General features: G+C 37.8%; 2 protein-coding genes across 3 annotated transcripts; one reads left to right on the top strand and one right to left on the bottom strand.

The window, feature by feature from the left end:
• The first annotated feature begins 570 nt into the window (after positions 1 to 570).
• SPATA1 (spermatogenesis associated 1) lies at positions 571 to 14,301 on the top strand. The gene is given in 16 exon segments (XM_086901586.1): positions 571 to 645; positions 1,589 to 1,695; positions 4,732 to 4,849; positions 6,839 to 6,892; positions 6,980 to 7,139; positions 7,142 to 7,303; positions 7,418 to 7,654; positions 8,127 to 8,182; positions 8,184 to 8,254; positions 8,404 to 8,464; positions 9,029 to 9,146; positions 9,929 to 10,063; positions 11,902 to 12,064; positions 13,123 to 13,225; positions 14,104 to 14,128; positions 14,131 to 14,301. Coding segments are annotated over 16 exon segments (1,677 nt in total). The 5' UTR covers positions 571 to 609; the 3' UTR covers positions 14,202 to 14,301.
• A 1,545-nt stretch (positions 14,302 to 15,846) lies between these two features.
• CTBS (chitobiase) lies at positions 15,847 to 22,330 on the bottom strand. Of its 2 annotated transcripts, XM_086901583.1 has the most exons (8): positions 22,133 to 22,315; positions 21,574 to 21,712; positions 20,455 to 20,663; positions 19,673 to 19,844; positions 19,035 to 19,132; positions 18,217 to 18,378; positions 17,052 to 17,233; positions 15,847 to 15,965 (listed from the first exon to the last, which is right to left on the bottom strand). In XM_086901583.1, the coding sequence occupies exons 1-8, from the start codon at positions 22,280 to 22,282 to the stop codon at positions 15,890 to 15,892; spliced, it is 1,188 nt and encodes a 395-aa protein (XP_086757709.1). In that variant the 5' UTR covers positions 22,283 to 22,315; the 3' UTR covers positions 15,847 to 15,889. The 2 variants fall into 2 exon arrangements, with proteins under 2 accessions (XP_086757709.1, XP_086757708.1); XM_086901582.1 differs by lacking the exon at positions 15,847 to 15,965 and having other exon boundaries at positions 16,001 to 17,233; positions 22,133 to 22,330.
• Positions 22,331 to 22,339: the final 9 nt, after the last annotated feature.

Genomic DNA, 22,339 nt, shown 5'->3' with positions numbered 1-22,339 from the left:
CCAACCCAAACCATTCCATGATTCAATAACAATGTTCGGACAGAACCATGGTTATACTTTATGGAAGTGTTTTTCTGACATGGCTGCCCAGCACAGTCACATTTCCTCAGAACACTGCATTCGGCTGGCACAGTGTGTTTGCTGAAGTTCACAATAATTGTCACTTTATCAGATCCAGGCCCTGCAAGAATCTTGTTTTGTGGGAGTTTAGGTCAGTGTCTTTAGGAAAACAGTGGAATTGCCTAGAAAATTACATACTACCAAACTATTCTTATGAAAGGGAAGAAAATGTTAAGAGGAAATGCTCCGGGGCAGATTTCTTAGAGCCGCAGGGCTATGATTTAGCAATTCCCTCAGTTACTTAGGTGACACATGTAGAAGATGGGGTTAATTCTGTATGCAGTTAGCTGGAAGCTTTCTGCCTCAGCACAGACACGACTTCTATTTTCTTAAGTGGAATGAAGATCAGAAAATGAAAAAAAATTGTATTTATGGAGTAACTTCTGTCATAACAGATTATCATGAAACTCATTCTTAAAGGATGCTTCAATAAAAAAGAAAATTAGAAAGCCCACCTGGCATTTGCTGTGGTCACATAGAGGGACCAACATGTCATTGAGTCAAACAAGACCTTGAACATCACAGGTGAGAGTTTTTGTACTTTTTTTACAAAGATTTTTTACACTTCACAAATAAAGAATATATATATATATAAATAAAGTTCTAGAATACCTGAGAGGTCTTCTGAGAGGTATAATTTCCTGAGAGGAAAAAAACAAAATATGTTTTTTTTAAATTTCATATATATATATATATATATATATATATATAAAGAATTCTTTTCTATTTGATATTAAGTAACTCAACACTTGCAGAAATACTTAACATAGCTAATTTGCATGGCTTCTAGTTCAAGGGAAGTACAGCATCCTTGTCAGTACTCTCCAGTTTTTACTAAAAATATCAGGACATAGAAATTAGCAGTGCAATGACTACCAGGGGTCTGAACACTGCCCAAGTGAACCTTGCTCAGAGCCAGCTTAGTTATTCTTTTTGCAGACCTTAGCAGGAGCATTTTTGTGTTTCCAAGGTAGCTGATATTATTAACAACAGGCAGAAATATTATGAATTTTTTTTTCTCAATGACATGAACGAGTTGTGGTGCTATTTGAATCAAGCTTTCAGGGCTTTGCATTTTTTATGAGATGAACAAAGGTAGGATTTCAGCTGAGGGATTCTTGTAGTCATGGCACTCTCCAGAGTATCAACTGTTTCTGGTAAGATCTCTCCACTGCTGTCACAGTGATACACAGCAGTAGCACAGGCTCTCTATTATCTCACTTCCATTGGGGAGCTTGTTCTAATGTGACTTATTTTGATGCTGGCAGCTGGCATTCAGTCACAAATTACTCTGCTGTCACTGTTCTCACTGTTTGGTCATCACTGTGAGTCAGGGCCTCACTTTTCTAGTCCCTGTGCTAATATCAAAGGACCCATTCCTGCCTACAGAAATTGGAAGTCCACCATAACAAAACAAAGCATATAGGAAAAGGATTATAACACATTTAAATCTGGTTTTTTTTTTCAGCTGGTGGAACTTCATATTTTTTATGTCCCAGCAGAAGTATGGAACTTCAAGCTGAATACAGTTCCTGTAGCTCTTACTAGCAAATTTGTCTCAGCTGGATTTATAAGGTGAGTGTAGCTTTAGGTTTCATGTACGGGGTAGGTCCTTCACACTGGTCTTCAGTCTTTTAGTCCAACTGTTGCTCTAGAGAGCACAATTACATCTGTCAGCAGAAACTTGTTGTCTAATTAAATTTCTGGAGGGTAAGTGGTGACCATAACTAGCATTGTGTTAATTTTTACTGTATCAGGACTTAGCTCCCCTGCAGCCCATGGTGCAGACCATTGAACAGCACTTCCAGAGCAGTGCTAGTACTTCTGCAGAATGATTTATACTGTAAAATCATATCTTATATTCTTTCTGTCTCTTTGAGCCTGATTATCAAAAGCTGGAATTCTTTTGGGCAATGGGCCAGCTTCAAGACAGTGGCTTGATGAAGACACGATAGCCTGTCAGTTCCCAGGAACAGGGATATGATGATCTGAGCTCTCTCAGTCCAGAGGAAGAGCTGAAGCCTTGTTTCTCAAGGGGAAGCCCATTAACCAGCAGCATTTCCTCTTTCTTCTTGAGGAGTGAAAGGCTGAGCATACCAGGTAGCTGCTTAGAGAACTTAGTGAAAGAATACCTTGGTTCCCAGTCCTAGGCTCAAACCTGGCACAGGGAGTTGAATTTTTAACCTGACACAACTTTGTAAGTTTTATTTATACTCCTAAACACTTTGCTCACAAAATCTGTGTGTACCTAGTGTGGTAAGAAGCTGTAGAAAAATTAAATAATGTAAAGATGTGTATTGAAGTGGAGCTGTTATGTGCACCTTTTCTACCCCTGTGCAAAACCTGTCAATTTAACTAAAACCACAGGGAATAGAGCTTTTAATTAATTTAAATTGAGTTTTGTATTATACACTTAATATATAGTGTAGCTGAAAAGACTGACAGCAGTCAGGTATGAGCATGTAGGGCAGAATGTATTCATTCTCACAGCTGCTGTTGTTGAAAGGCTGCTCAAAACCAGAGAAAATAAATGCATATACCCATTTTGTGTGCTGTTCTAGTCTGCAACAGAGGTGCAGATGTCTGAAGTGGTAACTTCATTTCATGTCATGGACATCTGTCACTGTCCTATATTTTCTAGTGTAAATTTATTTCACTGAAGCATCAAATAAAATTAGGATCCCCACTGATTTTAGTGGGTTTATATATGCCTGGGTATTGTTACTTGCTAATGACTCTTAGATAATTGCTAATTAATTATTCTATGGACACTATGCAATGCTGCAGCACATTAGCATGAACAATGACTAGCACCTGGACAGTGACTCACTGTCTTTAAAAACAAAAAAATATTTTTAAAAACTTCTTTTATTATAATCTAGGAGAGGGAACGGCAGCCTTGCTGGTGCTCCTGTGGTTTGGACGTTGTTGATAGCTCTTTTGTTCAGTCAGCTTGACAATCCTAGTGCTGTCTGAGTCAGCTTTACAAAGGATTCCTAGGTCAAAGTACAGGCCACTTCCATTAGCTGTGAAATTAGAGGAAGATATTAAAGGTGTAATTTTCTATGGCCCTGAGATCTTGTTCCCATGAACTTGATTTCTCAGCCTTTGTGAGATTTTTTATTTTTTTTTTATTCCTCACTCCTCACCACAGAAGCCAAACTTTTATTATTTCTAGATGAGATAGCTACTAGGAGCTCTAGTTTGCATTCCTTTTAAAGGGACACCATGAAGCAAGTGACTTGTGTGTGACTGTTTTCTGCCAGCCAGTGGCAGCAAGTGACAGACTAATAGCATTGTATTTTCCTAGCAGCTTCACTGGCAATTACTTTTTAGATAAATTTCTGCCCTGTATCTCAGGATCTGGATGGCTAGATACTTTTCCCCTGTTATACATTGTAGATGTGTCCACTCTGCAGACTTTGGTCTCCTCTGCTGCCTGCCTGTGCTCCAGGGCAGTTTCATGATCTTGAGGAGGGTCCTCTAAATCCAAAGTATTTGAAATAATACAAGGGAAGCATTGTAGTACTGTGTTCATGAGATGAAAGTGATAATGTTTTTTCTACATACTTGAGTTGTGAGCTGAAGGCCTATAGGGCTGCTTGCAAGTGCAAACAAACCTTGACAGGTTTATGTTGAAGACCTGTTCAGATGGAAGACCTGGCAGGTTCTTGTGTGTACTGTTTGCTGGGAATGGCATGTGCTATCCCCCGAGCTGTGTCTGTGCATTGCTTGAGGAGTGAGAGCTGCTTGGGCCAAAGTTATCCTACCACTTAAGCAGCGTGGGTGATTAACAGTCTCAGGCCTGCATTTGTTCCCTGGTTTCTTATATGACAGCATAGAACAATTAGAATTGCTTATGCTGTGCTGCAGGGCTTTGGTATGCCTCTGGCACATTTGGATTTATTGTGCAGAGATGCTTTTTATTCTGTAGTGATTTTCCTACTGAGCTCATTATCTAAATGTTTGCATACTTTCAAGTAGTGCATTAAATGATGCAATTCATATTTGTATCAGCATTCTCATCCTCAAATCATGGTGGAAATGTTCACACTGTAGTGTTTGTTTTTTATTCAAAATACATTTGCATGCACCATGCACACACCCAACTGTGAATTGGTGTTGGAGAAGACAAAAGCAAAGGAATGTGACAGCTGCTTAAAGTGGACAATGATGAAGGCTCCTCTGGCCCTGGGTGCTTGAAGGGAGTGTTCAACAGTCCTGGTCCAGCCCTATGAAACTGTGTCACTTCCATGGAAGTGCACAACTGTTGCTTCCAGTGGTGGTGTTATTCATCTGCAGATGAGCAACAGCATTCTCAAGAAGTAAATTTCAAATTTTGTCTGCTTCCATATTCTCCCTTTGTATGAGGCTGCTACAATGTGAGTCTTGCTAATTAATGTTAGGACAGCCTTTATAGTGCAGTGTTCTGCCTGCCTCGCCAAGACTCTCTGGCCTGTCTGTACCTGGGTTCAGTTCTAGGACATAGCTCCCAGTTTTGGGCATTCTGTCTGTGCAAACCAGCACGTACAGACCATTATCTTCCCCCTTCTACTAACTAGCCATCATTATTTGATCTTACAGATGTATTAATGAATGACAACATTCTAGGGTGTCTCCTCACATCACATTAAGATTGCTGCGGGAGAGGCTTGGAGAGTACCTGGGTGGAGTGACAAATGCAGATAAATTCAGATTTTTAAAATGCATTGGGAAAAAACTAGCAGTGGTAAGTTAATTTTTTTCTTTAGTGCTCTTCTGTTTTATAATGTAAGGTAGAGATTTCATTCCTGCAGATGAGATAATATCACATAAAGATAACTTTAGGAGCACTGTTAGCATTTCTTTTAAACATGCTGCAGCATAAGCTCTTGTCAGAGCACATCTGTTTCCTCAAATGCAAAGGCACAGCTGAACAGATATATCAGAAATAACCCTTTAAAGCAACAGCTGTAATTAGTTGCCATCCAGTGAAAAGATGATGGTTTTGATCAATCAATGGATGAAGTATAATAAATCTAGTTGTGTTAAAAAATCCCCAGATGCATGAGGCTATTATTACCTGTACGTGGCTGGGAATATGGCAGTTGGCAAATTTGCAATGGAAGCTCAGTCAGAGTTCCTCTAATGGCTCCTGCTGTGACCTGCCCAAGAGTGTTAAAAACATCATTCTCTGAATGAAAACTTCTCTGGATGTTCCATTGTCTAGTCCAGTAATACAGCTGAGATGTTAGTAATAAACCCCCTAACTGAATTGTAGCTGCTCCTCACATCGATTCTACGCATAGATCTTAAAAAGTATAGCTAAGGATTAAATAAACTTCACAATTAGTCCAACTTAAAGTTTGTTCATGTAATACATAAAGATTTAAGTCATTTATGTAAATATAGAATACTTTTTCCATGTCTTATTTCACCCCTTTCTCATGGATTTGGAAATTAACTACAAGCAGGAAATTTGGTGCCATTCTTTATTTCATTTCTAGTTGAATTATCACTAAAATCGCTCTCACAGAAGACTAGACTAAATACTAAGTAATATGCATGGAAAAACTTGAAAAGAAACTTAAAAGACTGTGATACAATCTAAATTGCAAAGTATGAATATGTTTTCAATGAACTGAGGTCTTTTTAACTGGATGATAATAAGAAAGATGGTTAATTTTCTTCCACACATAGTTTGGAGATAAATGGAGACATTTTCCAGCCTTTATAATGTCAGCAAATGAATAAAATATTTTATGTTAATACTGAATTAAAGATACTGGTAGCATATAAGAAGATTTACAGAGACAAAGATATAGTTTTACTTTGAGGTATTTACTGTTGCTTGATGTTTAACTTTATAACAAAGTTTAAAACAATAAACCAACTGCTTTATTTGTTGTTTAGGGTCATGGTAACCTCATTGAATTACATTTCCATGATCAAATATTTGTTGAGTGTTCTCTCCCCTTAGTCTTCTGTTTCACAACTCTAACAATGTAAGCAGTTATGCCCTACTTGCAAGCAAGGGTCTTTTAATGAAAAGATAAACATAGATTAAAGTCATGTTCATTTGCTCTTCCTTTTTTTGCACATAACCTGGGTGTTTAATTTAATATAATTATTTGAATGTAAGCTCAGATTTCTTTTCCTTACATTAGAACACATCTTTCAAATATATATTGACTATTCTAGACTTTCTTTTTAGGACAACTGTTGAAATGTCAAAGTGTATGTCACAAAAAAAATATGAAGAAAAATGATAAATACAAGAAGACAAAGGATAATACTAGTTTTTTTCCTATATACACTAAATATTTTGCAATACTGTATTAGGTGAATAGAGAAAATTATGTGGGACTCAGCATTTCTGTCCAGATTCAGCTTGAAGCAGCTCTTGATAAAAAAGTTGAAAGTTTTCTTTTCCTGTGACTGTTGGATCAGGTCCTTTGAACCATAAGAGAAAGTGCAAAGGGTAAAAAAACATTTAGTATGTGCATGTAATCTTGTGGGTCTGATTAAGATTTTGAAAAACAAAGTTTCAGAACTATGTCAGAAAATACAATTGTAGTCTAAGATGCTTTTTCCCCATAAGGCCACTACAGATGATAGTGCTGGTTATAAAAGAGTGCAGTATGTAAAAAAGACAATGGAATGCATATGTCATGTGCATGCATGACATTCTGATGAAAAAGTATTGTATTTGTTATGCTTCCATGCTTTATCTTCCGAGGTGAAAGCAAAGCAGGAAACAGAACTGGAACTGAAGTCATTTGCTCCTCCTTATGTAAGTACTGAATGGCTTGTAAGGTACCATTCTCAGAAACTACATTGCACATTTTCTTTGTCTGATGAATACACTGTATATTTTCAGGCACTCTATCCTGAATTATATTTATTACCTGGAGTGGAATATTTTGAAGATGTTTATTCATTACCATCATCAACTCAACAAAAACATCACGTTATTGAAGAAGCTAATAGGTTTGGTCATGGATCAAGATTATCCAGCCTTTCCCAGCAGAAACCTGAAAAAAGCAAACCATTTTAGAAAGTATACAAAGCAGACATCAGGTAGAAAATCTAGAAGTGCGCTGTCCTGTGGAATGGGGTGAAAAAGAATCTCTTCCAGTTTCACACACAAATAATAAGCAAGACAATAACAGCAGGATTCCAGAAACACAATTTGGAGAAAAAGGTAAGCTTAACCAGGATAGTGAAGGAGGATGATGAATGAGAAGAAAAATAAATATTATGGTTAACATTTACAATAAAATAATATCTCTGTTTTATATTATCGATTATTATGCAGATTGAAGTGGATTTGATGGATCTCTCTTCATGCCAAGTCATTCAAATCCTGCAGATCAGGAGACTGGAAAGTGTGACCTGGTATTCCAGACCTCTGATCTCAGCCAAGATCAAGAAGACTGCAATGCTCCAAAGTGGAATGGCAAAGCCAAAGGAACTGCTCTTTCTCATGTAAACCACAGTGACAAACAAAGCCAGGGTAACTAAAGACCCCAAAATCACATTAAATATCAAAAGTGTACAAATGTTTGTTACTGACTTTTTGCTAAAGCAAGAGTTCTAGAAAGTCAGCAAAGTAAAGCTAAGTTTTAAGAAATCTGTAATTAAGTGTAAGTTGGAATAGCACTATCAGAACAATATTCCATTTTTTTTAAAAAATGATATATTTCAAAGAGATGTAGTGTTACCTTCTGAGTCCTTCATTATCACTGTGTGCTGAAATAGAGAAACACTTTACTATAGTTGATGCATTTGTCTAATCATCAGAATTAGTCAGATATAAATTCTAACAACAAAAAAAACTTTTTTTTTTCTTTATTTCTTTCTTCTGTTATCCATGGAACATTTTCAAATTCTGGAGATAACATCACTTGCTGTGTTGAGTCACTGAATTTCCAATACAGGTTGGAAAGTCCAGTCATTGACAGTCAAACCAGCCTGATTTTTGCAAGTGTAATCTATGTATTTTTCTCATCACTATCCTGTCACAGAACTAGGAAACATGGAAAATAATGAACACCAAAAAGATACCAAATTAAGAAGAGACACAGGACCAGGATGCTGAAATTCTTAAAATAATGGAAGACCAAACTACAGATTACGTCCACAAAAAACAAAGGTTAGCAAATAATAAATCTTCTAAAAGAATGGATAATATTAATTCACTGATACAAACTTACTTTATAGACTTCAAATAAATGAAAGAAAAGGAGGGAAAAAACATTTTGGTCAACGAACTTTCACTTGTGTTTTTTGGTTTTATCTTAGCTTGCAGCAAAACAGAACTAAGAAGACTAGAGCTGGTCTTGGTGAAAAACTGGATAATCAGGTATGTTTTTCAAGGTAACATTCCTAGTAATTTTGAGCAATAAATGTAGTCCTCCACCTAGAAACAGTCTAATTTTGTAAGATTGGTGACTCATAGATAACAAAAGATTTGAGGAAATTCGAGAAAAGTTAATTCATGCACAGCTTCTTAGCAGATTTTCTAATGAATATCAGCTATGTTTCTAAACAATTAAAACCTGCAATTACAAATTTTAGTTTAAAAATTGGCAGTTTTTGATAATTAATGAACCAGGTAGCTGTTTTAAGGCGCTTAGTTCCTGGTCTTGCATGTGACTGTCAATAACTTCTGGGGTTATGGACATGGACAAGAGCAATAGCATTAGTCTGTATGTTCTCTGTGGTGCAAATGTTCAGTGTTCTCATTTTGTTTGCAGAGGTCCAGCTGTTTGTAATTTAGTAGTCATGTGTACTGGTAACAATGAAAAAACCTACCTGCAGAAGTCAAATTCAGCCCTCTCACTCAGGCCGCTTTCAGGGCATATGTCTAATGTAACTATCCAGGATTATGGTTATGTATTTACAGTTGTGTCTTTTGACTCTATAGGCAAATGAAGACAAGCAAAATCATCTTTCTTGTCCAAAAGGGTGTATTTCACCTCCTAGTCCACCATTTTTGGCACTTACTGTAAATCCAGCTCAAATTCCTGCAGTTCCAGCAGCAAGTGAGTACATGATTCCAAGAAATTGCAAGGAAGTGAACATTTAATCAAGACTGAAGAGTCAATGAAGACATAAATATCTACACTCTACATACATTCATTGACACTATTGTTACGGATTTTAATTTATAATTAGAAAATTCCAGGTACTTATGATTGCATGGGCTGTCCTAGAGCTTGACAGGTTCCCGGCACTAAAAAACTCAACTTGTCAAGTTGTGGATGGAAGGAGAAAAGGAGGGAGATCAGGTTCAATACTGCAGGCTCAAGTGAGATTGTAGCATAGAAAATCACAGGTAGTGTTGCTGAGGAGCAGGATAGTGAGAAGTTTTTGACCTATTGTTGCAGACTAGGGGAAGTCTGAGATGTCCTGCCACCTGGAGTTTAAGGCAGGATTTCTCTACAGTTTATATTGCAATGTATTTTAAGCAGGAAATGGTCTTATGGAGGTTTTTTTGGCTTCATTGGCAAGAGTTTGCAATGTCTGGAGTGAATATATTTCTTGATTACATAGTTTTAGTGATTTATTGTCCAAACACATAGAAAGATGTTTGCGTGTGTGTGTGGGTGAATGCCTGGATGCCTGCTGGATTTCTCCCTTTTGTTAAAGCACCAGCCCTTCTGAAAAGTTAGATTAAAATGAAACCTGATTAAAATGAGATAGTTTCTACTGCTTGTTCTGCCAGAGCTTTTGGCATAATTTGTGATGCATTACAAAAGTCTTGACTGATCCTTTGTACTTGGAGTATTCAAATGCTTGCTAAATATAATTGTAATATCTTTAGAAAACAAGATGAACAAGACGGTAGAAGAATTGCAACAAATGAAGAAAGAGAGAAGGCACATGGAAAAAACTAGAGAAGAACTGATCAAAAAAGCTAAAGGGCTGCTGGAACAAAATAAGCTGAGGAGATACCATGGTAGGCTTTTAATTCATTTTGGAATTTGGAGTGATTGAAAAATTGAAAAATTTCACACTGAAACCAATGTGAAAGTATTATTTGTCTCTTTGTCAGTGAACTTAATTACAGAGAGAGCAGTTTGCTAACCAATAGCTCCAAGAATACTAATTTTGTGTAATAGCATGCAAGAAAAATTCAAGGTTGCAGTGTTTCCTTCCACTTTTTTTTTTTTTTTTTTTTTTTTTTTAGCATATCTTATAAAGTTAAGGTTCTTCTGGCTTTCATAAACTATTCAAGTTGTGTCTCATGTACGTGCACTGTTCAGAGAGCTACTGCAGGCTGCTTCTCTCCAAGGCCCAGGGCAGCTGGCACATTCTAATCCTGCTTTAGCTGATGCTTAGAGGCTTGTACTCTGTTGATAGGGCTTCAGATAAATTGCAGCATAATAATTTTTGTTCCTCCTATCCAATGGTATTCAGCTTATGACATGGAAGTTACAAAACATTTGTGACAAGCTTGACAAACCTTGTTTTTGAACAAGGTCAAATCTCATTGAAATCTCTCATGAATTTTCTTCCTAAAATTATTTTCAAGTTTATACTTAAAATTGTCTTCCCTAAATCACATCCCAGTTATACAGAGATGAGATTTAATAATTTTGATATTTTGAGAGCTTTCTCTTTGTGATTAAATGTCATTACAAGTCTCAAATATTACTTGTAGCTCATTGAAAGGAGACATGCCAGTTCTTTCAGTTGTTCTGTCAGGATGTGGCTGCACAGCACCCTGCAGCATGGGGAATTTGTATTTAAAAAACCCCAAACATGGGTGCTTGAAGCAGTAAGTCTGTAGTAGGGTGGAGCTGCAATTCAAGCTAGAGATAAGCCCTAAATGGCACCTGCTTTGCCTTAAATTATGCTATCCAGTTAGGTAAAATAAAGGTTATTTCACAAGGATTAAAACAGCTTCTGCAGGTTCTGTAAGAAGCTTCTGTACCTCTGAATTTTTTTCATCAGACCTGGAGAGTTTCATAAGTAAGGGCAGGTAGCAAGCATGTGTCTTTGCAAGGTATTAAGGGAAGAGCATTTTCTGCAGTAACAGCCATCCAAGTCTGTGTTTTATATTCTCCTAAGACTGCCATGCTGACAGGCACTCTCAGTTACATGGCATAGAGTCCTCTAACAGCTGAGTTCTTTTGGGTAAGTTTCAGTTGTCTTGCTTCCATAAAATATGCCTCAAAATGAGGGATTCATTTAAGACACTGCAGGTATGCAGTGGCCATAAGACTGCCACAACACCTTCAAGGGCATTTATCTACCAGCTCTTGATAGCACATTAACAACATAGGAGGCATCATGGTGAAATGTAAAGGTAACTATCTGTTTCCCATAATGTGGGATGTCAGTATAAAATGAAGCTGTTCAAAATCTCTGGCCAAAAAGAGCATAAATTTTGCCTAAATCTACAATGCTACATCTTCTGGTACATTAGAGCTGTGGACTTCATTCTGTGCTGGGCATACCAGTTTTCACAGGCCAGGAGTGCTTAGGTACAGCAGAACCTGCAGAATAGACAGGCTGAATAAAACTTTGGGTTTGGACCCTGTGTTTTACTTCAGTAGACAGATAGAGCCTTTTGTTGCAGGTGTTTGTGTGAAAATTCAGTTGCATTTAGAGTGAATGTAATCTTAATGAAGCTTTTTTAACCAAATGCTTATTTTAAAGAAACCTCCTGCCATGTTTCAGTGTGTGCATTGGCCAGCTGAAGCTTGTGTGGTGAGCTAGTCATGATTGTCTTCAGCAGTCCTTTATAAAAAGGTGAACAGGACCAAACACTGGTATTGTTTCCCTGTGCAGTTCGTGAGGAATGGAAGAAAAAGTACTTTCAAGCTAAGAAAGCTACAGTTTCACTGGAGGACACTTCAAAAAAACTGCAACAAGATTTAGAGCTTTAACACCAGAAATTGCTCTTGCAATTGGAAGCTAGAGATAGCAAAAAACGACCAAACAATACAAATAAATACCTCCAAGGTATTTATTTGTATTATTTATTACCTCTTTTTACGCAGTCTGAGGTTTATTTGTATAAAATATAAATTACAGAAAGAAACAGATTTATCGCCAACCAATGACTTGTTTTGTAAACTAGCTTTAGCTCAATGATCTGAGGAACAGAATTCCTTCAGGCCATTTGTCTCAAAAAGACTGCAGAAGTGCTTGAGTCTGAGCCTTTGTTTCTTTCTGCTTTCTAGTGGTACCTTTTTGTAACAAAATCCTCTTCTGTTCAGTATGGTTAATGGATTGCTCAGTTCTACTTCGTTTCTATCATCCAAGATTTCATACAAAGAGGCAATGCATGTTCAGAGCACACAAAACATATCTGTAGCTTTTGAAGTGGTTGCACTTCAACTATTGTGCAACTTTGAGTTTCACAGTAAGTTCAAAGGGATTAAAAAGAAAAGATAAAAAAAGGAAAGATAAAAGGAGGAAACACCCTTTCCAACAGTTGAGTCTGCTGATTTTCTAAATGCATTAATGGAAGCAAGGCTGTTGACAGAACTGAAGCTAGCCTAGGAAAAATAAATGTCCCTTTCTTGCATCTGAAAGGTATGTGCATGTACAGTCTAAGAGTGTATAGTATACAAAAATGTGTATTATTTGAGCTACCTTGAAATATCTACAAAATACAAATATGAATAGGGTTGACACTGCCTTACTGGCTATGTTCAGACACACTATTGCTCTTTTTGAGGGGCATGGCAGGGGTGGGATTTTTTGGTCTTTCTGGCTAGGCACAGAGAGGCCTTACATGAAGGATATGTACAAGGCACCATTCCTACAGAGTTCTGTAGCAGCCAGCACCCAGAGAAGGGAGCCAGGATTTACTGAGCTGTTAGGCTGAGCACACGGTGCTCCCCACCCCTCGTGAGCGACGTGCGGCCAGGCAGGCATCAGTGGGGTGGGAAAGCAGGGGAGCTGGGAAGAGGTTGTTAGAGGATTGTTTCTGTGTGGTGAAGTAACACCCAGTGAGGGAATGGATGCACTAATGCTGCACTTCAAGTTTTGTTGTTGTTTCACACAGAATTACACAATCATCTGGATTGCTACAGTGCAGCATGAACTCAATCAACTGAGAAGGAAGCTAGATGATACAAAAATGAGACTCCTAATAGGAATTAAGGTATTCTGCCTTTTAATTAAAACAGTCAAAATGTGGCAACATAGAAAAAAAAATTAGAACTTCTCAATTATTAGATGATGTAAATATTTGCTAAACAGTTCTCGTTTTATATTGTCAGTTTTAAGGTGTTAGGTGTTGTGGCTTTAGCATTTGAGCTAAATTACTCCAGAACACCAGGTTATCAGATGATTTGGAATATGTGGCATTCAAACAACTTAGATACTCAATGTGCTGTGTAAGCTAAGGTTCACAATCTTGTTCATAGAATCCCCATTTCATTCAAAAGGTAATTGAAGAAATACACCTGGTGTAGTGAAGCACTGAGCAGTAATAGATTATGGCTAAAGAAAAAAAAATGGTATAAAGGAAAAAAAAACCAACAAACAAAACCAAACCCAAAAAAACCCACAAACAAATGAAAGAAAAAAAAAAAGCTAACTGTCTAAGTAGATGTCAGACCTCTTCATCTGCTTTATTCCATTTCCAATGTTGCCTATGACTCTTCGTGGAAGGAAGAGGTAGTATAGGCTTTCACACTGAACAGCTTTCCAGCTCTGAAAGCTTGAAATAGGAGTGTTCTACACCACAGAGACTGCCCATACTCCTGTTTACTGGGTACTCCAGGGTGGTTGCAATCATTATGAGTCCTCTGTTGTCTAGCAAGGAGTGGAAAGAACAATTAATTTTGCAGTTGTCTCAAAAACATCAAGGCAAAATACAGAACAAAGTAGTGCTAGAACACATAAAATTTCAAAGATGAAAGATGTATCCTGTATTCAGCCATCCTGTATAAAATTCTCTCTTAGTTATATACGCATGTCAGCTCCAAAAAAAGCTTCCTTAAATTGCCATTCCTTAAATGATGGGTTCTTTTGCAGATGAGAAAGCAGGCAGCATCTGATTTACGAGAGCGGAACTGACACAGAAGAAGATTCATTCAGCTTTAATTCTCCAGTCCAGAAAATCAAGAATTTAAATAGATGACATGACTAACCTCTGTGAAGTTGACAGCAGCTCTCTAGTGTATGTAGAAGAGAATTCCAGAGCATTTGTTTGTATGTTCCTGAAGTTATTTTGTAAAAAGGCAATAACTATTTAAATGTTGTGGAATTTGTATACTAGGCTACTGAGGTAATGCAGCTTACTTCTTTTTAAATCTCACTGTAAGATTAGTCAGCTACTTAAACATACAGTTTAAGCTAGTAACATGTCTAAAACTAATTGTGTAACATCCTAATGGTATGCTGAAGTTCTTTGATGAACTATATAGCTACTAAGAAATAAACCTAAAGTCTGTAACCTCCTGTTCTTATTTTCAGGCTTACATATCCCATTTTTTAGAAATTATTAAAATATGGTTTCTGTAGAGGTACAACAGTAATCCTTTATTTGGCTATTTACTGGAGTATGTTTTTGCCATTATAAATATGCCTATCTATAAATTACCAATGTATCATTACTATATGATTATGAAGCATAAACAAAATACCTTTATTCCATATCTAGCTGGTTTTGCTCCCTCTCTTATTAGGAAAGGCACAAGGACATTAACTGTCTTCTGTAGTCTGAAAGCTTGCCTGAAAGCTTTCTCTTGGACCAGTATAATGATGATCCTGTTCAAATTTAAACTCTTGCATATTCTGCATTTCCTTAATTCTAAGGTCATGCAAGTCCTGAGATAAACAATTCTCTGAAAGAGGCATCAGAAACCTCTCCATAGGAATTCTTTTCTAGCTCTGCTGTTTGCCTCTTTCCAAACCAGATGTTATTATATTAAGCAGAAGAATAACATGCTAGGAATTAATCTCAGCTAAAAAGCTGTCAAGGCTGTATTTATTATTGGAAGTGAAACACTCATGAGAAATAAGTTATATGATAAGAAAATTATGCAGCTCTCAAAAGAACTAACTTGGCAATGTCTTGAGTCAAACCACCCATTATCCAATTTATTTTCTTAAATATATGACTTAACAAAGATTTTAGTGCTAAAGGATTAAATAAATTATTAAAACTACACCCACTTTTGCTTAATTCAGGGTTGAAGCTCACATTCTCTGTTTAAGAATTGTGTCTTATTTAAGATACGAGAGCAGGCTACTAGCTACTGGAAAATCAGAACCTAAATTTAAAATATAGTATTATCAATTCATGATTCTTGACAGCTACAGGAGAGTTTTATTATTAAGTCATCTGGCCCTCAGAATTTTGTAGGTCAGATATTCATACCAGAAGACTCTCAATTCAGCAATATCCATCTCACAGTATTTAAGCATTTAAGTAGTAATAGACATTCTGTAGTACATTTATGTGTGTAGAGATAAATATATATAATATATAAAATGTAGCAGTTTCTCTTAAGACTTACAGAGTGGTGTTGTAATGAAAAGCCTCCTGATTCATTAAGGGAATTTTTTAGTTTCTGCACGAGCAGTAGGCTTCACCTTCTGCTTTCCAACACCTATATCACAATATCAAACAGACAATTCAGATGAAATCTTCCAGTCTTTTCCTCAGTAGCCATTATGGTAATGCTGCCCTACTGTGGTAACTCTTTAGCAAGCAAAAAAACCCAAACAAACAACCCAAACCAAACCAAAAAAACCACCAAACCCATAACTGACTACATCTACTTAATTAAATAAAATTTTTAATTAATGGAGTCACTTAAGCAGGGCCCAGTTGCACTTTGATCTGGTTGTGAAACAGTTCTGAGAAGCAGACAAGCAGTGTGGGCTGTAAGCTGTAGAACAAGTAAAGCACAGACAGGGAACATTGTTTACAAGTTTTACCAAGAACAGCACTTTATTTAAAAAAATAAAATCCTGTAAACACCAGTCAATCTTTACATCACTATAGGTATTTTAAAAACTTACACAGTTTCTTTAGGCAAATGATTTTATGAAAATATGAATTAGAAAGGAAACAATCTCCTATTATCTCAGAGGCAACACCCCATAAAAACAAATAACAGGCTACTGAATGTATCTTAGGGTGTCTGGAAAAATAGATATACAGTTCATTAAATAAGCTTCTGAATTCTAATTTTCAGGAAGTAAAGTAGTTTGAAATGGAAGGAAACATCATCCAAGCCCTCTTCATATTAATGTTTCTTCTTCAAGCTAAGGTCAGAAATTTTTGGCTTTTGAAACTAAGGAATTTATGTGATACATAAAGACAGTGAGACTGGACTTTATTGAATATTCCTTTCTAACAAGTTTGATATAAATCTTCACAGCAACTACTTTATGTTACGTAATTTCTTCAGTCCATAAAAATCTTTTAATCTAGAAGAGTAACCAAGCTGCATATAATCAACATCTGTCTCTCCAGTATTCTGTTTAATCTGATTCTAGAGTGACTTAGCTAAAATATTGGTTGGGTTGGGAAGTCAGAAGGCTGAGACAATCATGGACCACAGGAATGAATATTTGCTGCACCTGGCAGCTTTAGCAAAGCATCATTATGAGACTTCCCCTGTAAATCCATCAGTTGGACTTGTTACCAGATACACACTGGGTTCAAGCATTAACTAACTTAGATTAACTGTGAAAAATTTAAAAGACCAGCAGTCTTAAAAAAAACCTACTAATGCAAGGATTGTTGTTCCAAAGCAACATTGGAACTTTCTGAATAATGAAAATATAGCTTTGAATATAAAGAACAAGATTAATTTGCCTAGCTTTTAAAGTTTTTGTAATTTTCCTAGTTTTTAAAGTTTTTGTAATCACAATATATTTATATAAAGTCAAAATCCATGATAGTGTACACCAAAATAAAAAGTTACCAATTTTCATCATTCTAAATCAATGGTTCACATAGTTCTCATGGTGTCAGAGCTTGCCACATTGCTTGAGTTTGTTGTTCTGCTACTGCTTCCCTGGAGTAGTCAAGACTATTTCCATTCCACATGCCAATGCCCCTTAAGCCTCGACTCTTCACATATGCTGCTTTTAGAGAGATGCTGTGAGGGTCATCAAACCATACCTGGTGGAACTGACCAGCAGAATCCTAGAAAAACATTTAAACACTAGTGTCAGTGATTACATTTTCTCTTGAACACAGTTAAAAATACATTTAAAAACTGAGATATACAAGCTATGCATATTTATATAATATTTTCCTGATTTACCAATTCTTTGTCACACAGGACAATTAAAAATTTTAAGCCAAATACTTGGATATTATTTTTTAATTGCAGAATGTAAGTTATAAAACAGTGACACAATTTAACTGGAGTTAAAGGTTTAGCTAATCTGTATTTTAATATTTTTTAAAATAAAGTTAAAATTTCAGATACAGTATCTAAGTTAAGAGGTGAATTTAGTTAGAGACTGTGGGGGTTTTCATGCAATAAACAGTTTGAGAGGATGTTGTAAAATTTTATGAAGGTTATGCTGCTTTTACCTAGTCATTGGTTACAATATGTTTTAATCATCAACATGTGAAACTTAAATAATGTCTAAAGAAACTAGACAAAATGGATACACTGTGGTGTTCTTGTAAGCACAGTCATTCATGGACTCTTTCAGTGTGTCTATGTAGAAAACAAATGCAGACGAGAACATGCATGCACGGCACTGAGCTAGACAAAATTAAGATCATCTCAGAATCTTTTTTAGTTTAAATCATTTATCAACTCATTAAGGTAACTAGAGCAATGAAGGACATAGTTATAGGATGTCTTTGTGTCAAAATGATGCAGTATATTGAGAAGACTGGAAAGTAATAAAGATCTTTATTACTCCTGTAGTCTTCAGGCACTGCACCCCTCTCTCAGACTAGGAATTCAAGACAGATTTCCAGCAATCCTTTACTATACAAAAAAAAAAAACAAAACCAAAAATCCCCCCAAAACCAACAAAAAACCAAAACCCAGCAAGTAGAAAACATAGAAGAATCTAATCCAAAAAACTTAAATAACTTTATAGTTAAAGATCTATGGTTCATGAACGCTTACTCCACACCACAGTGTCTTGGAAAAAGACTCTTACCTTGTACTCATAAAATGGAGCCTTCTGTACCTCATCCCATAGCACCCCTGAAAGAGAACTGTTCACCTGCTTCATGATGGTTGCGTAGGGCACCTGGCTCCCTGCAGCATCGCTGCAAGGAGCCCCACGGAAAGGCACTTTGGGGAGGGAACAAACATGATCCTAAAAAAGAAATAGGGAGGCATGAGTTTCATGTAGGATATACTGAACTCCAGAATAGCAGCACAGCCAAGAACAATTCACAAAAGGCATTAAGGCCACAAAAATTTCAAATCTTCAAGCAACTCCAGCAGATACTATTTGTAGAGAAAAGTAAATTAAAGCAGCTAAATTTTCTTTAATCTGCAGTAATACAGGACTGGATGGATATCACTGAGCTTAAACAGTTATCTTTAACTGACCCTTACATTTTTCCTAAGTATAATATTTGAGACCTCATAAACTGCTATGCTGTAACAGTTGTAGGTTTGCTATGGTTTGTTGCACCTGTCTCTACAGTGGTGTTGAGAAGGCACATACAAGTGTTGTAGGGCCCGTAGACATCATCTCTTCTCATACAGATAACACTTACAGTTCCTTAGTCAAACAGTGTTGGATATGGGGTTCAGGCTGCCTAAGGAGCTAAAATGCCTTTTCTGGTAACACACTGCTCATCAGTTACCAACCAAGCAAAAGACTGTTTTCTGTCACAGCTTGATGCTCTTATCCATCAGACCACAGTATTTCCTAGTCCAAAAACAAGATTACCAAAATCTAGTTGTATCTTTCTAAGGAAAAAAATTAACAGTTTGATTACAAACAAATAATCTTCACCTTACCGTGGATAGGTTTTGGCAGACATAGTCATAGCCATACCAGGGGACACCCATCACAAGTTTCTTAGGATCAATGCCCATAGCAATGTACTCTTCATATCCTATGTTTTGAGGGAAATCAAAATTAACATGCATTATTAACTTTTCTTATGCTTTTTATTCTTACAACTAATTCAGAGCCAGAGCCACTGCAGAAGTTGCATGATCCCCAGACAGAGGCCAAGGTGCAAGGCACCTGCACTCTCTAGTGAGTGAAAGGCTTGCTCCACTGAGATCCCACAATAACTGCTCTAGTTGCTCGCACTTTAAACCATCTGCCCTGAGCAGAGATTCACAAAAATGAGAGAAATGTTTCAGGTTCTTTGTAATCTCAGGCAGACACCATTGCTCTGGCTGCTATTTGTCATTCTAAAAGCGTTCTTGGCACTCATGATGTTACAAGTAACAACACACAACTGCCTGTAGGCTCATAAGGATCAGGGATACTGTTTTCACATCAGAACAACACATATTTGAGGACACTCAAAGCCTCATGGCAACAAAAACAAAATAAACCTGTCTAAGAAAAAGGCAATCTTTGCTATCACCTTATGTGAACAAATGGAAATGTTCTGACTCCTGGGGAGGTGTTTTGTCCTCACCAACTAAAGTCTGCAGGTAAGGAGCATTGGCTTTTGCAATGCAGTCTGTCCAGATCTGGCTCTGTTCATCATATGACATCACAAATAAGAAGTCACAGGCATCTGCAATCCCAGTGTAGTTGTAACACCTTTTATCTATACATGCTGGAGACCAAGCCACATCAAACGTTACCTGAAGGAAAAATGCACAGCTTAGTATCAAGCTCTTTTTTTTTTTAAAAAAAAAAAAGCTATAACTTTTAAAGACAGTATTTCCCAAATGGTGCAGTTTAACACATCTTGTTAACAATGACCTATAGGAGAAGCTGCTCATCTGATAAACAGAAGATATTAAAGTGAGTACCTCATTAGTGAATATATAGCACCAAACAAATTAAAATATAATATGAAAACCACCAAATATATGAAACATGATGCAAATCCTGAAAACTTTTGTGATGGGTTTACCAAAACACTGTCAAGCTTTTGCCCCAGAAAGCTGTATTTGTCCTACTTTCAACTATTCATTAGGACACACTAAAAACTGGCAGCTCGCACATAGCAGTAACATTGTATCTTCAAATCTCAGTGAAGCCCATCTCTCATTTAAATTCACAAAGTTCAAAAAGAGTGATTCTTACAAGATCATATCACAGCTAACATTCATAATTAAGCATTCACTAGAATATTATATTCAGATCTTCATAAACTTTTTTCATATTCATATGCTAAACAGCACTGCCAAAAGTCCTTACATTTCATAAGGTTAAATTTAATGTTTGTATAAAGTACATTATTATCACCTGTGATCCAGCTATTTCTCTGTGAAAAGCATCTGTAGTTTCTTTAACAAGCTCTGTCAATGCATAATACTCAGGGGAGGTTTCATTAACTTCTTGCTCTATATCTATGTTAATTCCATCCATATACTGTTTTTTGGCGAGGTCCACCTGTTGGGTTATCCATGCTGCTCTTTTAGCAGGATCAACAATTTCCTTAAGAGGTACATCACCTAGACAAGAGGCCTTCAAGAGTTAGCATGCACCACAGCAGTAGTAAGAAGGAAAAGGTTGTTGTTAATTAACCAAATTTAAACAATATAAAAAATGCCCATACCAATACTGGTAAAATACAAAGGAATTCACTTTTTCCCCAAGCATAATTTTGAGAAACCTGAAGAGGTTACCAAGCTTCTTTGAGACAGTGGTGTTAAAATTAGGTTCGTTTTTTCTATAATTTTAATCTTCTTACTTCTGCTTAATATTCTTTTAGCCACTGTAAATTACCTTTAGCATTTTCACTGGTCATGTTTAGAGAATAATACTTCTGTGTTAAACCTTTGTTGCTTTCCACACTGTAGTCTTGGATTCTGCTTTTTTCTCAACAGAGCCAAAAGGTAATTACAACATGCAAGCTAATGGACTTTGTCTTTCTAATCAGCATTTGTACCTACACAAATTTCCTGAGTATTCATGTTTTAAAACTCAACCACTTCCTAATACAGAGGGACTCGTTTAAGTGCAAAATACTAAAAATTACTTAAAATCCCTTTCCTTACTTTGTCTTTTGGGTACTCCACATAAGATCCTGAATACAGACCCAAATAACAGGCTGCTTCTTTCCTCCCTCTTCTTCCATAGCAATGGTATTCCCTGTTAAAGAACTTTTATTAAGATGTCATTGGCATGGTTTGGTTACTACTGTGGCACAATCCACTGTTGGTTTCAATGCTCTGCATATCAGCACGTGGAAAATGTTGGTGGATTACTAGTCATGGGTTCATTAAAGCCTTATTAATTAATCCTCTTAATGATTTTAATACACTGCATACAATCAAATGTAAAATGCCAAGGTAATATATAGCTCTGTGTACCTTCTTATTTACATATCATAAACGCCCACGTTTTTCCAGCGTAACCAACCTTTCAGTACTATCCTGGAGCCTTTGGAGTGGGCATAGCACATGAGCTCAGGATCGTACTTTCCAAAAGCTGCCACAGTGGTAATTTTTGACCAGTCGTAGGATTTCCAGGTTTCCTTCCCCACATCAAACACAAAGACCTGGAAAAGGGGTAAAAAGCACCCTCGTTAGCCCCGAGCACTTCTCAGCAGGACTATCATTCTCCACGCGGCTCTCACACTGGCACATCCCCGGCGCTGAGCAGCGGCTCGCAGGGATGGCAGCGGGGAGCCGAGTGTGGGCAGCACCCACAGCGCGCCCGGCCCGGGCACCGCCCGCACCCCATCCCGGCCTGGGGACACAGCCCGGCCCGGGCACTGCCCGCACCCCATCCCGGCCTGGGGACACAGCCCGGCCCGGGCACTGCCGTCACGCCAGCCCAGCGCGGGGCACTGCCCGGCCCGGGCCGAGCTCAGGTGGTTTCCGTGCGGAAGCGGCGCTGAACCCGCTGCGAACGGCGCTGCCGCCGGGCCCGGCCCCGCCTGAAGCAGCAGTGTCCGCCCGGGCCCGGGGCCGCGCACCTCGGAGCCGGCGGGGCCCGTGACGGGCTGGCACAGCCGCGGGTCCCGGCAGGGGCAGGCGCAGGCAGGGCCCAGCAGCTGCAGGAGGCCGATGGGCAGCAGCTGCAGGAGGCCGATGGGCAGCAGCCACCCGCCCCGCGGCCGCCCCATGGCTGCCGGTGCCGGCCCGGCCGCGCAGCCTCGGCCCCGGGGCGGGCCCGGCCGGAG

The sequence above is a fragment of the Cyanistes caeruleus genome, chromosome 9 (assembly GCF_971803275.1).
Source record: "Cyanistes caeruleus chromosome 9, bCyaCae1.hap1.1, whole genome shotgun sequence".
NCBI classification, from domain to species: Eukaryota; Metazoa; Chordata; class Aves; order Passeriformes; family Paridae; genus Cyanistes; species Cyanistes caeruleus.
This window is presented reverse-complemented; position numbering and strand designations above follow the sequence as displayed.

Coding starts and splice junctions, on each gene's coding strand:
- CTBS (XM_086901583.1), bottom strand. CDS start 22,282: ATGGGGCGGCCGCGGGGCGGGTGGCTGCTGCCCATCGGCCTCCTGCAG. Junction 19,845..20,454: donor GAGAAATAGCTGGATCACAG/GTGATAATAATG, acceptor TTTTTCCTTCAG/GTAACGTTTGATGTGGCTTG. Junction 19,133..19,672: donor TTACCTGCAGACTTTAGTTG/GTGAGGACAAAA, acceptor CTCAAAACATAG/GATATGAAGAGTACATTGCT.